The sequence below is a fragment of the Setaria italica genome, chromosome VII, assembly GCF_000263155.2.
Source record: "Setaria italica strain Yugu1 chromosome VII, Setaria_italica_v2.0, whole genome shotgun sequence".
Taxonomy (NCBI): Eukaryota; Viridiplantae; Streptophyta; class Magnoliopsida; order Poales; family Poaceae; genus Setaria; species Setaria italica.
Window position 1 is genome coordinate 29588476 of NC_028456.1, and position 15153 is coordinate 29603628.

Sequence of the window (15153 nt, forward strand, 5' to 3'; positions counted from 1 at the left end):
TCCAAACAGTAAGTAAGCATATAGGCAGTCAAGGATTGGGAAAATATGCATAAGACGACGGCGAGCAAGACTGAGCCAAACGTGAGCCTGCTGTGGCTCAGAAGATCTCGCGCCTTTTCTGGAGCCTACGCAGCAGGACGGCTGCCTTGGCCTGGGAGCAAAGTAAACTCTGCGGGGAGCTTGAACTCCGGACTCCGGAGCAGCTTCCTCTCCCCTGAAGGCCTGATCTGCCCGGCTCAGAAGTCAGAAGCCACCCCGCAGCATCTGGTCGCGTCTGCGCGTACTAGGAAACCGCACAGCTTGTCGCAGCAGCGTGGAAGCCCAGTCCAGCTCCCCCGCTTTAGCGCCGGCCACGCGGCCGTCACGCGGGAGCTGTCGAGGGAAAGAAAGCGCGCGCGCGCACGCCACCTGCGCGTGCGCGCCCACGCGTTGCCACCCGTGGGCAACGTGACGCTACCACCGCCTGTCTGGCCCGCGCGCGGCGCGCCCCCTCGGCCCCCGGTTTCCTTGCGCCCGCGTCGCCCGCGGCTGGGGTGCCGTTAGTTACGCATGATCCAATAGTTTGGCGGCATATAGCTTCGTCATCGTCAACGTGCTGCGGGTTGGGGGATGAAGCGCCGAACGCTCGGCTCCGTGTCGCATCGACGCATGGCGCGGTTGCGTCGGATTTCTCTTTAAAAAAACTACTCGGGGCTGTTGTTAAATTTAATTTATTACCATGGTAATTCTCGAGACAAATTGGTACTGGACGCGAGCTAGTCCTGGTCCGACTGTGCTATGTCGGCATCTAGCCCACTGATAATTTCGTAAGAAGAACTTCAACAGAGTTGCCATCCAATTACCTAAACTAAATTTTAGCAACTCAACATCAAAATGACCATCCAAGATATCTCGATTGCTATCCTATTCGGCAAGCCAAATTAGCCCTCCCACTTGCCAAACTTAGCAAGCCAATCCCGCTGGCCAAACTAGCTTGCTAAGTGTGGGCCTCACACGCTTGCCATCCCGCGGCGGCGGCGGGCGTGGGAGGACGGCAGCGGCGCGGGTGCGGGGAGCCGGAGAAGAGAGAGAAGTGGCAGCGGGCGCGGGGAGGAGGACGGTGTGAAGGAGCCAGCCGGTGAAGCAAGGCCGCGCAGGGAGAGCCGGCCGACAAAGGAAACGGTGGGGAGGAGCGGCACCAGTAAAAGGAAGAAGATAAGAGGTGCAGGAAAAAAAATAGAGGATAACATATATGTCCCTCATATGACATGTGGGACTCATTAAGAATTGTTGAGATTTGGAGTGTGGGAAATGGATAGTCTGAACAACTTAATATGATATTAAGAGTAATCTTTTTGTCAACGAGTTAAATAAAGAGTTAAAAATGAATAGTCCATATGCTCTAAGTCAATCCTAACCCACTAGGTCAGCTGATGTCCATAGAATTAGGCAAAAATCTGACGTGCCATAGAAATTAAAGAGTGAAAACCGAGGACACCGGGTCGCATGCAGTAAATCGGATCGGCGCGTGGACCAAGACGCTCGAAACGAGGAAAATTGACGTTGGAGCGACCCGTCATTTCTTTCTTTCCTCCCGGATTTCCCTCGACCTCTGGTCCGCTGCGCCACCGCCTTCCCCGCTGCCATGCCCGGCGCGCACTCCAGGTTCCCCCCTGCGAGCTATACTGCTGGAGCACCGCAAGTTTTTGGCGCGTGAATCCTCTCGGCATCCAGGTGCGGCGCCATAGTCTGCCTATCCCCATTTATCTTGCAGCATCCTTTTTCCCCAATCTCTCGCCTTCTCTAATCTATCTGCTTGCCGGCTAGAATCGGCCAAATCCAACCCCAATCGTATATCCTTGAGGAAGAAATTGTCCCCAACTCATGCGCAACAATGAATCGGGGGGGACTTCAATCGAGATCTACTCAAGCCGCCGTTGAATCGGCCGCCCTTGCTGTAGTCGTCGGTGGTGCTCCAGACGCTGCTGCTGTTGCCACCGGTGGTACTCCAGTCGCCGGTGGTGCTCCAGGAGCTGGTGGTCTTCTAGGCCCTCGTGCTCCAGCCACCAGTAGTTTTCCTGCTCTTAGTGCTTATCCCGCCTGTGCTTGGTGACCAGCTGAATCTCTTGGCGCATCCTTCACGGTTGAATCGTCTCTTTGCGGCTCTGATTGGTATGCAAGGTGTCTTCTCCAAAGTCTTGTATATGGTTCACCACTCGATTTGTTATCAGTACCAGAAGCTTTATACTAGAAATACATGCTTCTCTCAAACTATTGGCCAGCCAGTAAAAGAAATAAACGCCTACAATTTACATGGATGCTCATATGCGTGTCTTTTGTCAGCAGCAGCAGCTGATTTGGGGGGGATTTGAGTAGAATATAGTTGTTCATAAAAGTTGCTAGATCCACCACTCCTTTTTTAATAATGTCTCCTCCTTTTTTCTTGCAGCTGATTGTATTAGCAGTCATGCCATTTTGGTGTTGCAGTGCTCTGGGTGAACTGATTGCACATTGCTTACTGGATCAACTGCTACCAAAATTAGTATCTAAAGTTTATTTCGGATTGTCATGAGAGACTACCTAAATTACTATGTATTAAGCATGGCAACACTATCTATTATCTGCCGTGTAATGAACCTATTTCGGGTTACAGTTCGAGCCCTACCGGTTTGCCTAGCTGAATTACTTTGCATCAATGTTGATACATGTATTTCTTTCACCGATGCCTTCCTGAATCTATATTGCACGATTGATCTAGTACACATGTGCTTGGAGTGGGGACACTAGGAAGCCATGCCAAAGTACACCACAGTCCACAAAGGTGTTGCTTGTGTGGTTTGCCGCAGTTGATCCTTCTCTATTAACATTACATGCAAAAGAGGTATTAAATTTTCTTCTCTATAGAAACTACCCATGGACACTTTGCATTGGGGAGCTACCGTATCTCTCCTCTTAGACACTACCGTGAACACTGTGGGTTGCGACTGCCTGAAAACACGAAACCGTCAGCGTAATTCGGACAGGGAAAAGAAAACACGAAACCGTCAGCGTAATTCGGACAGGGAAAAGAAAGGGGAAAGGAACCCGTCCGTCGTCGCTCCGTCGGTGTGAGGTCTGAAACGGACAAGGGCCATGCGGTCGGCGAGCGGTTGAGAGCGCGCCGAGACGGGGAGAGGGAAAAAAAAAGGAGGCGAGAAAACGCAAAAAAATATTGCCGCGGCCGGGCCGCCAGGGCCCGCGACGACGTGCGCCGGCCGCCGATCCGCGATAAAGAGATGGCGTCGTCCACTGGCGTCTGAGCTGGGTGCGCGCGCCGCCTGTGCCTGTGCGTGTGCGTGTGGAACGGAGAAACCTCGCGGCGTGGGGGCCCCACGAGCGCTCCGCTCCGCCGCTGCCGCCCCCTGCGTGTGCGGCCGCGGTCGCGCCCGTCTCCATCTGCGGCCGCCGGCTGACATGTGGATGCCGTGACGGTGGCGGCCGCTAGCCACGGCGTGCCGCTGCGCGCGAGCGCGACACGACCCGATCCGGCGTTTCTGCGGGGGAGGAGAGCGACGGCGCGAGGCGGACGGTGTGAAAGCTGAAAGCCTTGCCTGCCGCGGACGGACGGGCGGGCGTGGCGACGGACGTGACACACTGACACCCACACCTCACAGCTCGGCCACCGCGTCTGGTTCGGTGGTGGTGGACTGGTGGTGCAGCCTCGACCCAAAAAAGCTGGCGACGGCGGCCGGAATTGTTTATACGTGCACGCTTGACACTTTGCGCATGTACGCTTCTTAGGTTTGGAACGTGATGCGCGGTTTCGTCGGGCAGCCTCGGAGAGCGGCATTGTAGCAGTAAAAACTGTGATTCGGAAACTAAGTCAGGGTTAGTGCAAATACATTGATGTTATTCAGATGTATTAACATGTAATCTTAAGAACGACTACTGTAATGGTTTGTTTTGTTTTCCTAATCTCAAATCTTTTAATTTATTGTGAGTTGTATGGCAACTAGTCTCATAGTAGCCTACGAAACGGTTGTTTTGCGAAACAATGATCTCTTTATCTCTCCTGGCTAGACACGAGGATTTTGAGCCCACAGGCCTAGCCCGAGCCCGATAGGTTTTGGCCCGCCCACGCCATCTACCGGGCTGGCCGTGGTCCGCGAAAACCAAGCCTGAAAAAATAGGCTGGCTCAAGCCCGCCCAAATAATTAATTTCATTTATTTTCAACTTAAAAAGAACGGTCGGTCCAAGCTCGACTCGGGTCTGCTCCGAAAACTCAGCCCAACAACGCCTATGGGCTGTTCGTGGGCATAAATTTTTGGTCCGAAATGAATCGGGCTTTTTGTTAGCCCGGCCCGCAAAATGCTCAGGTCTACTCCTTACTCACCCTCTTCCGCATCAGCAAAAATAATGCGTTATTGAATGAGATAACCTACGAGACTGCTAACGTGCAGCATGAATTAGCAATTTCTTGAAATTAAAACTACCATTTGTTGATTGGGCGCTCGTGTCTCTACATTGTCTTTTCGAAGGGGCGCCTGTGTCTCTACATTGTCTTTTTGAAGGGGATTTTTTTTCTAAGGGGGCCATGTCTCCATTGCTAATACATTGAGATGTTTAGCATTAAGGTCAATTACATGGGTACATGTTTCATGAAAAGAATTACATGAAAAATTTACATGGGTATATGCCGATGGTCTCATAAGTCATTTAATACAACACCAAGTATTTTTTGATGATACAGAAAATAGATGGGAGGTGGAGGAATAAATTTTTGTTTCAGTAAGTTTTCTTGAAACCACGCTCTTGCAACTGCACGTGTTATTACTTTTTATATATTTAAATTAAAAAAGCGTAGAGTTATTATGAAATACATTAGAAAATAGACTATTTTTGTTGATGGTTAAAGTCGCTTTAAACTTACGTGTTATATACTAAAATGCACGGGATCGCCTGAAAGACGATAACGCCCTGCTAAACCGTGCAGAGATTGTAAGGCTATAGCCGCGCCAGGCACGCTCTCACCGGCAGAGCCTTCACAGCTGGGAAACAAAAACGAGCGGTGGTTTTCCAACCGCCCAAATCCGGCGCTGGTGACTGGCGGGGCCCCTCCGCGCTGCACGTAAGCAATATCCAAATCCCCGCCGCGGATCCGATCCGATCCGACGCGCTGCCGTCTGCGCGCTGCCGCCGCCGTGCCAGGCAAGGAAGACGCGGGGCAGGTGCGCCCGCCCCGCCTGTCCCCGTCACCCGCTCGGCCCCTCCGCGCTCGCCTTCCTCCCTAGTCCCTGGTCCCCATCCATCACGTCCCCACGTCGCGCGAGCACCGCACCGCGGGCCACGCGGCTGGCGACGGGACCGGAGCCACCGCCGGGCCCCGACGCCGCCGCGCGCCGCGCGGGACCGCCCACTCGTTCGCCGCTCGCTGCGTTCGTGCGGTGCGGGGCAGGGCAGGCGGTGCCGCCGCGGAGCGTGTGAGCGTGACGCGTCGTCGTGCTGCGCGTCTCTGGAAATTGCGACGTCCTTGCATGCCCCGTTCGTTCGGCTTCGGCGCGCGGACGTCGTGGAGTGGAGCGCGGCGGACGTCGTGGAGTGGAGCGCGGCCGAAAGCGACCGCCAACCGGGCGGGGCGGGTGGGCGGCGGCACGCCCCGGCCGGTTCGCTCGCCCACTGGCCGTTGCTGTTGCTACTACACGGAACCGCCAGGTTGCCCTTGTCGTAGTCGTAGGTACCGTTCACTCCACAGCATCACGCGAACAATAGCTGTGCTCGTTGAATTCATTTTACAGTTACCGCCTGTGCCCTGGGGGCATGTGGCCATCGATGAAGACGCTGGGCAGCTGGATGAAGGTGACTCGCGCAGCTATCTGGAGCTTCAACCAAACACACCGCCTTGCTCGATTAGACTCACTCGCTTGACTCGGATCATAGAAAGAGAAGAAAACTTCACCGTGCGTTCTGAACTTCTGAAGGACCACGGAGACCGATCAGGGACAAAAGGCACGAGCGGAAGTACAGTACCGGCCTCGCACGGGCACGCGCCGTACAACCAAAACAGAGAACGCACTGACTGACCGACTGACCGACCGAGCAAGCAGCCGCACCGCCGAAACAGAGGAGACGAGGGAGCAAACGGCGGAGCCCAACGCGGGGGGGCGCCCGCCCCCACCTCCGTCGCCTCGCCTGTGGGTCAAACCTCCCCTCCCGCTGGCTCCTCCTCACCTCCCGCCTTCCCTATTAATACCCCGTACCCACCTCCCTTTCCTCCCCGCACTCCAGCATCCGCCCAGCGCACCAACGCAACAACAACCTCCACCGCCACCGCGCCCGAACACTTGGCGCCCACTCGCCCGCCGCACGCAAGCTTCGTCCGCCGTCGTCGCTCGCCCGCCCGCCCGCCCGCCCGCTCTCTCCATGGCGCCCAAGAACAGCGCTCTCCCCCCGGTCAGCGCGGCGACCGACGGCATGGTGGAGCCGAGGTTCCGCGGCGTCCGGAAGCGTCCCTGGGGACGGTACGCGGCGGAGATCCGGGACCCCGCCAGGAAGGCCCGCGTGTGGCTCGGCACCTTCGACACCGCCGAGGCCGCGGCGCGCGCCTACGACGCCGCCGCGCTCCACTTCCGCGGGCCCAAGGCCAAGACCAATTTCCCCGTCGCGTTCGCGCACCCGGCGCCGCCGCCCAAGATGCTGGCCGTCAGCCCCAGCAGCAGCACCGTGGAGTCATCCTCCCGGGACTCGCCGGCCGCGTCCCCCGCGGCGGCGCTGCCTGCGCCGTCGCTGGACCTGAGCCTCGGCATGCCGCCCATGGTGGCCGCCCAGCCGTTCCTGTTCCTCGACCCGAGGCTCGCGGTGACCGTGGCCGTGCCGGCGCCGGTGCCCTGCCGGCCGGCCGTCGTCGCCGGCGCCAACAAGGCAACCTGCCGTGAAGACGAGCAGAGCGACACCGGGTCGTCGTCATCCGTGGTGGACGCCTCCCCGGCGGTCGACGTTGGGTTCGACCTCAACATGCCGCCGCCGGCCGAGGTGGCGTAGGCGGACTTTGGCGCAGCGCCCGATGACACGACGACTCCCCCAGAGCTCGCATAGAAGATTAGAACTTGTATTAGTACGTAAGAGGTTGGTTAATCGATCGTTTAATTGTCGCGATGGGTTACTAGGTGTACATAGATGTTCTTTTTGCATCGGCAGATAGGTATAAGGAAAAAACTACTGCCGGTGTTGCAAAAAAACCAAACAAAGGTGTTTTGTCGTTCGTTGTAACATATTAATCGCTGATTAATGAGAAATTTACCGTCTTTTGCTCGTAAATTTGCCTGTTGCTGTATGTTTGCACGTGTTCTCCGGGGGGAAAGGAGTCGTCCCGATGTCTAATGATCAACTGATCAAGAAATGACCTTCCAAGAATCAAAAAGATGTCTTCATGCTAAGTTGTTTTAATTGGTGAAACATGATCACCCAATCAATTTTGATCATGCGTCTTATGTTCGCATCCAATAACTTTGATTTGAGAAGACGAATTAAGTCTTCTGATGCTACTACCGGTCTCTTCTTCAGCTTGGCACAAGAAGGAACAAACGAACACCTATTGCTTGCTTACAGTGCAAGCAGCCAAGCATGTTGAACCGTTCTCCCCCGTGAATTTCCGTAGCACAGTACAGGTTTGTTCGTCCTCCCGCACCATACGACCGGCTTGCATTGACAGCCAGGGGTGGGGCGGAGGACGACGACTTGGAGACGACGCGGAAAGCCACGCAGAAAACCGTGGCCCCGACCTTGACGAGCCAGCGCGCGCGGGGTCGTGCCGCGCGGCGCGGCGAGGGGAGGACCCCCACGAGACGAAACGGTCCACCCGTACACACCACCGCAAGCATCGCCTTTGCTGCCCCCCACCCACGAACGCCGCGACGCAAGCGCAGCAAGGCGCCGCGACGCCACCACGGGCCACGAAGGCCAGTCGCCACCACCCCTGCCGGCCCCACGCGCCTTTGACGGCTTCCTTTCCTGTCGCTCGCGCAGGCGCTTCGCTTGCGACCGCGGCAAGCTCCCCTCCCCGACTCCGAGCAACACATGAGGCGGGTGGGTCCCTCCCGCGCCGCGTCCTCGTGGAGTCGTGTGATAGAGAACCAGGCGATCAGCGTCGCGCGGCGCTGGAGGAGTGGAAGACTGACCGCTCGGCACCGCGCCGGCTGATTATTTTGTTCAGGCGGCGGGCGCGGTAGCTTTGGGAGGTCTCGCAAGCAACCACCTCTGCTTTACGACGCCTTTACCAGGGTTTGTTTGGATCTGAGTCCAAACCGAATTTCATCCTGCTAAACGCCTAAACGTCTATCAAAATGAATTTTTGATGCAAGTGACCAAGCTGTAGCTGTAAGTTTGACTGGGTTGGATTTGTCCGAGAATCCAGTGACATGTTGGTGGTTGGCCTCACTCGGTGCAGGAGGTGATACTGATACACATCAAGTCAAGCTGGGAAAATGATGGTACTAGTACGAACATAGACGTTTCTGGCCGTTTAGCTGAATATTCTGGGAGAAGACGAAGCCACACTCACACTGTGGTCTAGTAAGTTCATACTCCGTACCAGAATCGTTAATCACGTACAGTGTGGGCTCTCAGAGGGAACACAAAACGATTACTATCGTGGAGCACACAAGTTGGAGCTGAAAGAGAAAACACAAGGTGACACTCGCACAGGTCTCCGGTCCGGCGCCATCAAAATCAAGGCAGTCTCCACCGCCGGGTCTCGAGCTCAACTTGCTCCGCCGGATCCGAGCCGGCCAGCGGCCAGCCATAGGGAGAGGCGGCAGTGGCGCGACAGCGACACCTTCTCCGTCCCGATTCCGAGCCGCCCAGCCACGGGCGAGGCGGCACGTGCCCCGCGCGGAATATGCCGCACCTCGGAGGCGTCGGCGGCTTTGGATTGATTGGATTGGATCTCAGGCGGCGCCGCGCCCGGGCGGAATAAAGAAAGAAGGAAAGAAGCCGCCTTTGCTTGCACGAGGCCGCCGCGCCTGACGTGCGGACCCCATCCAACCTGCCCCGGGGCCGCCCGAGCCCGTGCTCCAGCGGAGACGTCGCCCACGCTTCCACGGGGAGAAAATTAGGTGGCGCTCGGGATCGTGTCGGCCACCGGGCCGCCAACGAACACCCGCCGCCTGCGGGGCAGCGCACGCAACCTGGCGCCGCGGGCGCCGCAGCGGTGGGTCAACAAAGCACGCCGTCTGGGGGATCCGCGAGACCGCAGCTAGACCCGGTGAGGTGACCGATCCATCAGGCCGGCTGTGCGGGTGCGGACGTGCGGTTAACCAACCGACCTCTCACCGTCGTGCCGGATCGTGTCGATGCGCGAGGACGACGACGATACGACGGCTCACGCAAGCTACCACGGGCCGGCCGCGCTGCCGCTTGGCGCATGAGCCGTGTGCCAATCAGCCCCAGTGCCGTGGAGGCGCGAGCACCTCGCTTCGGCACCACGTCTCGGCACCGCGCGCGCAGAGCCACGAGCGGCGCCAACTACTCCCACCGAGGCAGCGGCCGGTGTCGCCCCGCACCGCACGGCCGCTGCCCCCTACTACGCGGCGTTCAGCTCGTGACGCAACCGCGCTACCGCCTCCACGCAGACACGCAGGCCGTCCAAACCAAACCCCAGGCACGGTAGGCGGTAGCACAACGGACGAGACGAGGCCGTCGCAAGAGGTGTAGCCACGAGAATCACGGGGCAGCGAGAACCAAACCGAACGCCTACCAGAAAGTTGAGGCCCAGAAGCCTAGAGGCTAGAACTTGTCCTTTTTACCTAAAATTCCCTTAACATTTTACGCCAATTAGCAAGGGGATTACAGTACAGCGGCTACAGCTAACGGGCATGCAGAAGATTTTCCCCTAGCATTTCGTGAGGATCTCGGCGCCGGTCCTGGTGATGAGTATGGTGTGCTCGAACTGGGCGGCCAAGCTGCCGTCCGTCGTCACGGCGGTCCAGCCGTCGTCCCACATGTCGCAGTCGGTGCTCCCCATGGATAGGATCGGCTCTGGACAAGAAAGTTCGGCAGCAGTCAGGAACACAAAGCGCGTGACGTCGGGAGTGAAAACCAAAACTGGCTGGCTTTACTGCGAGTGTCGTAAATAAAGAGTCAAGAATGAGTTGGGATCCTTCCTGTGTACCTATCGTGAATGTCTGCCCTTCAACCATCTGACCTGGCTTGTTGTTACCTGTTGCAAGTCCACAACAGTCAGGTCAAAAAATTGCAAAACTTAGCACTAGAAGATCAATACTATCAAAGATCTCCAAAATCCACCATCTATAGCTACAACTTTCGGTTGTTGTAGATATAGGCATGCCGACCTATTCTTGGTGCAGAAAAACAAGCTAGTTTGTGAGACTTTGACTCATAAAATCCAACAATCAGATGTTTTGTGGCCTAGCACATGTTTGTCCTGGTCTCTGTATGGTGACTATGATTAATTGAGTTAACCAGATGAAATCGAGTAAGAACATAAAAAGAATATCTGCAGCCTGGGTTTTCTTTTCTGATACATATCTAGCTTCAACGAAACGTTTATTCTCAGAAGAAGAAAAAAGCGTCCACAATTACAGAACAGCCTATCCACATAAATATTAAAGCTGTTACTTACGCTGATGATATATGATTGGTTCTGAATGAAATACTCTGCCAACTCCATGCCCAACAAAACATTCCACAACACCAAGTCCATGCCTCTCAGCATGCTCGCTGAAATGTTCAAGCAAACGAGTGGGTGAAAGCCATTAAATTAGTATCTGATAAGAACTAAAATTCGATATAACCCCAGTAAACCATGAAGGAAAAAAAGTTAAACTGAAGATTGCTTTGGAATTCATTTTGCATCAGTGCTGCTGTGCACATGTGGAAGACATTGGGCGAATCCATGTAATTGAAAAGGGTAGCATTTGATAGTCAAAAGCATTCCATTGTTACGAGGCCATTTTTTGTGATGCCAGGGTAGCCATTGAGGAAAATACAAAATAGTATAAAATGTTTTTAAGGACAAAGTTGTTATGCATTGGCAACAAAAATTTTGTTCTACAATGTTCTTCCCAGAACATTGCTTGTTTCAATGCTAGCTCAAATATCTGAGAGGTTTCCTATCTTACATAACTAACCCAATAACCATTCCAAGAAAATATGGTCAAACTCTGCTTTCCAATGAACTATAGAATGTATAGACACAGCTATCATTGTTTGCTGCACATGAGATAGATCAGAGCGATATAGTATACCTTATTCTTCTGCCAATCTTCTTAAAGCTGGTACCATGCTTGCAGGTCGATATGCCCCTGAGCAGGCATTCTTCAGTAACCTGATATGCACAGTGATGGTGAGACATTCTGGTTAGTGATGTTTACTATAGCAATGTTACTTACCCACGAAAAATGTGTACATACAAAATAGCAGGTAAGATGAAATAATAAGCACCTTCTTACAATAATTCATATCTCCTAAACAAGTAACTTGAAATTGCTTTTCATTCTCATAGTACAAAATGGAAAGTCCTACCGAGACAGAATTTCGAACTTGCTAGATAAAAATAAATTTTTAGAAATCCCTCGCAGGAATCAAACCAGTGGCAGCCGTGCAATTTTCTGTTAAAATTATGAGGATTTCTCATCAACTCAATTCCAATCAGAATGTGGTAATGAAATAAAAAGGAATAAGTAGACTTACAAACAGAGTTTGGAAACTAGAGCTGCTAGCCATGACTAACAAATAGTAGATTGCAAGAACAAGCACTACATGCGCTCTAGAAAAAATGGTAGATACCTTCACAAGTCGTTTACTGGCTTCGTCAACTTCTCCACAAAGAAATGTTTTTGAGGTGTCCCCATGATAACCCTAAAATGGTGAGGGCACTTCAGGTGAATATATCCAAATTCAAGTCCTTGAGGCATGAAAGCATCAATAGTATGAAGTGGCAATAATTAGATATGATCAAGCAGTAAACACGTACATTTAAGTAGACAGTGACATCGATATTAATTATGTCTCCATCCTGTGAAACACTAATAGAAACAATTAGTTACGCTGGCTGTGGAACTGTGAAGTGGAAAGGCCCTGAAAGTGGGCACAAAACAGGCCAAGGTAAAGGCTTTCTGAACCTGTAGTGCGCGCGAATCAGGTATTCCATGGCACATGCATTCATTCACTGACGTGCATACACTTTTTGGAAACCCACCATATCCAAGTGGTGATGGATAGGCTCCAGCATCAATGATCATCTTGTGCACTGCTTTATCAATTTCGTCTGTTGTTACAGAGGGCTGATAGAAAATGCAATAGATTTCTCACTGGAGATATAATTAGGAATAAAAAAAGGTATCTTATAAACAAAAGCAGCAAATCAATCATGAGAAATAAAAACATAATAGTGGAAGTGCTAAGCATGCTTACTTTCACTAATGTTCCTGCATATTCAAGAACACGAGCAGCAAGCTCACAAGCAGCTCTCATATGGATGATGCCCTCTTTGTCGTGCATTTGTATCTCTTTTGCTATCTCAGGTACATCTTTTGTGCCAACATAAGGAGGTCGAGGTATGTTTCCTGGAACCGGAAGTGGTGGGCTAACAGTTCCACGAATCAGGGGCGCTCTTTTCTTTGGCTGTCCAGACTCTTGTGCTCCTCTAGACATTTGAGTTTCAGTTTCAGCAAGCATCAGAAAGGTACACAGACTAGGATGCAGCCATGCAGGTAGAGTGGCACTAGCAGTCTAGTACTCATGTCCTACGTGATTAGACAATTAATTTCAAATTATAATACGGAAGCAACAAGGTGGATTACATACCTCGTACTTGCTTTCTCCAAACCCCCTAATCTCTTTGCCTGGACAAGGAAAGGCTTCTTCTGAAGGCATGTTTTCCCTTGAAAAAATCGAAAGGAGACACACCACGGTCGATTGAGTATAATAGATAAAGGAATGATACATGCCATTAGAATCATGCTACACCCACGAACTTTAGGCATCGCATCACAAGACACTGAGTTTTCCTGCCCGCCTAGACGCTTTACGGTATACTGTCGTACATAGAGAGAGAACAGACCGAGCAGATACCTCGGCCACCGGAGACCAACGGTGCGGGGCGGTGGAGCTCCATGGACGGGACTCTAATCGCCATTAGAGCGGGCGGCCGTCTCCTCCAAATCTGCAGTGGGGCGGGCGACGGGGTCGCCAATTCGGATTGGTAGTCGCGCGGGCGAGGGGGAGGGAGCCCGCGACGAACTTTGAGAAGGGGAGAAAGAGGATAATACGAGGGGGAAATGGATTTTCGCCTCTCCTTTTTTTCCTTCCCAGCAAATGAAGGGCCGAGAGCTGGGCCAGGTGGGGACGCCGAGCACCTCAGTGGGCCGTGGCATGCATAGTCTCTAAATACGTTGGACCGGGCCGTGTCTCTATTGGAAGCGAATTTTTGTTGATTTTTTTTATATATTTTTTTTACAAATTTGAACAAATATATAGTCGAATAAAAAATTTGCAAAAACGGGTCTACGTCGCCGGCTGAAACAGCGGTAGGATCCTTACCCCCGTTTCAAACGGCGATAGAGTGTCGGCTGGTATGTACTGTTGTATATCGCCGGATAAAAACGGCGGCAGGACCTTAAAACGGTGGAAGGGTCCTTACCACGTTTGAAACGGCGGTAGGGCTTCACCCAACTTGCGCAGCTCCAAATGAGTGAAACAACATATTCTGCATTACGCGATCCAAAAAGGAGCCTGCAACACTACTAGCAACTTGCAAAATGGGTCTCCGCTGCCCTGATCGTGCCTTTTCATGCATGCATGATGCACTGTGCTGCTACTTGCACGGAGCTGGACCTATCAATAGCTGCTGGAGTAATCAACGCGACCACCGCTAGGGTAAGGACCACCACCACCGATGACAGGGAGCACAGGGCCCGAAATGATGGGTGGCAGGAACCACCAGCGACTTGCAAAATGGGTGGCACGCGGCCCGAAATGGGTGGAAGCGAGCCTGCAGCAAGGCGCGGCGCTACCGCCATCTCATCCGGCGGTAAGCGGGCTACCGCCATTTCATCTGGCGGTATCTTCCTCCACCACCGATTGACACGGCGGTAGCCTGTTACCGCCGTTTCAAGTGGCGGCATAGACCCATTTTTGCAATTTTTTGATTCAACTATATATCTGTGCAAATTTGTAAAAAAATATATAAAAATGAAAAAAATCCTTGGCAGCCTGTCAAAATGCGATTTTGATCCTTCCTGAAGGAAGAACGAACAGGGTCGGAACCAGAGTTTGTTTGTTTGTTTGAAGCTGAAAGTGGCCAATAAAGCTTTCTCTCAATGGAAGCTGAACAATGATGGAGGCAAGGAGCCAAGGACCAAATGAAAAAGGGTATATAGAGAAGGTCAACAAACCCGGGCATAGGAGTTATAGGAGGTCGATGAAAGAGAAGCCAGGTGCTCGTTTCTCCTGAAGCAACCACTTTGCATAGCATGTGCTGCAGCTATATATGTCCATGTGGGCCGTGGCCCACCTGCTCCGCACGAAGTTCGATTTTTTGGCCCGGCTCTAGCCTGACCCGGCACGGAGGGCTTCGGGCTCAGGCTGGCCCAGCCCAGTAGCTCGTGCCGGGTGTAGGCTGCCACCCCGGCATGATGGGCAGCCCAACCTAGCACGGTGACAAGGAACCGGCCTGTTAAGGCCTGTATAAATACAGTCCAACATGGCGACATCAACCGGTCAACCTTAACCATATCTCTTCTACCCCGTCGCCACTCTTCCTTTCCCAATTCTCGTTCGCCATCTCCCCGTGACCCCGTCGCCTCCCCTCCGACCTCCCCTCCGCCTGCGGCCTTCCCTCCGGCATGCGGCGCTCCCTCCCTCCCTCGCGGCCTCCACCGCTACCAGCTGCCTCCCTCCTTCACAGCTTCCACCGCCGCCTCCCTCCCTCACAGCCTCCTCCACCACCGTCGGCAGAGCGGAGCGCTGTGGCGGGGGCTAGCAGCGGCGCGGGCGCTCGCCGTTCCTCGCGGTGGCCCGAAGCTGGCCATGCTCGACGGGCTGACCCGTGCTTGGGCCCTCAGTGCAGCTCGTGGGCTGGCACGACCCGGCACGAAAATTAACGGGCCTTGCCAGGCCCGTGCTGGATCGGACCCCGAATGGACAACTATAGCTGCAGCCTGCAGGAGCTTGCTCGC

The 15153-nt window shown here is 53.6% G+C and overlaps 2 protein-coding genes and 1 long non-coding RNA gene across 3 annotated transcripts; 2 read left to right on the forward strand and 1 right to left on the reverse strand.

Moving 5' to 3' along the window:
- The first annotated feature begins 1420 nt into the window (after window positions 1–1420).
- LOC101765615 lies at window positions 1421–2702 on the forward strand. The gene is made up of 2 exons (XR_001164453.2): window positions 1421–2151; window positions 2429–2702. It is a non-coding gene; the product is annotated as an uncharacterized LOC101765615 (long non-coding RNA).
- Window positions 2703–6232: 3530 nt separating this feature from the next.
- On the forward strand, window positions 6233–7273 carry LOC101765897 (ethylene-responsive transcription factor 4). Its single transcript, XM_004976705.4, has one exon. It carries the CDS (start codon window positions 6380–6382, stop codon window positions 6995–6997), a length of 618 nt encoding a protein of 205 aa, XP_004976762.1. The 5' UTR covers window positions 6233–6379; the 3' UTR covers window positions 6998–7273.
- A 2415-nt stretch (window positions 7274–9688) lies between these two features.
- On the reverse strand, window positions 9689–13265 carry LOC101766310 (methionine aminopeptidase 1B, chloroplastic). Its single transcript, XM_004976707.4, has 10 exons — window positions 13049–13265; window positions 12782–12857; window positions 12389–12620; window positions 12097–12258; window positions 11949–11990; window positions 11762–11833; window positions 11221–11300; window positions 10596–10693; window positions 10125–10172; window positions 9689–9991 (listed from the first exon to the last, which is right to left on the reverse strand). The coding sequence occupies exons 1-10, from the start codon at window positions 13110–13112 to the stop codon at window positions 9846–9848; spliced, it is 1020 nt and encodes a 339-aa protein (XP_004976764.1). The 5' UTR covers window positions 13113–13265; the 3' UTR covers window positions 9689–9845.
- Window positions 13266–15153: the final 1888 nt, after the last annotated feature.

Coding starts and splice junctions, on each gene's coding strand:
- LOC101765897 (XM_004976705.4), top strand. CDS start 6,380: ATGGCGCCCAAGAACAGCGCTCTCCCCCCGGTCAGCGCGGCGACCGAC.
- LOC101766310 (XM_004976707.4), bottom strand. CDS start 13,112: ATGGCGATTAGAGTCCCGTCCATGGAGCTCCACCGCCCCGCACCGTTG. Junction 10,694..11,220: donor AAGATTGGCAGAAGAATAAG/GTATACTATATC, acceptor TGAACATTTCAG/CGAGCATGCTGAGAGGCATG. Junction 10,173..10,595: donor ACCAATCATATATCATCAGC/GTAAGTAACAGC, acceptor GACTTGCAACAG/GTAACAACAAGCCAGGTCAG.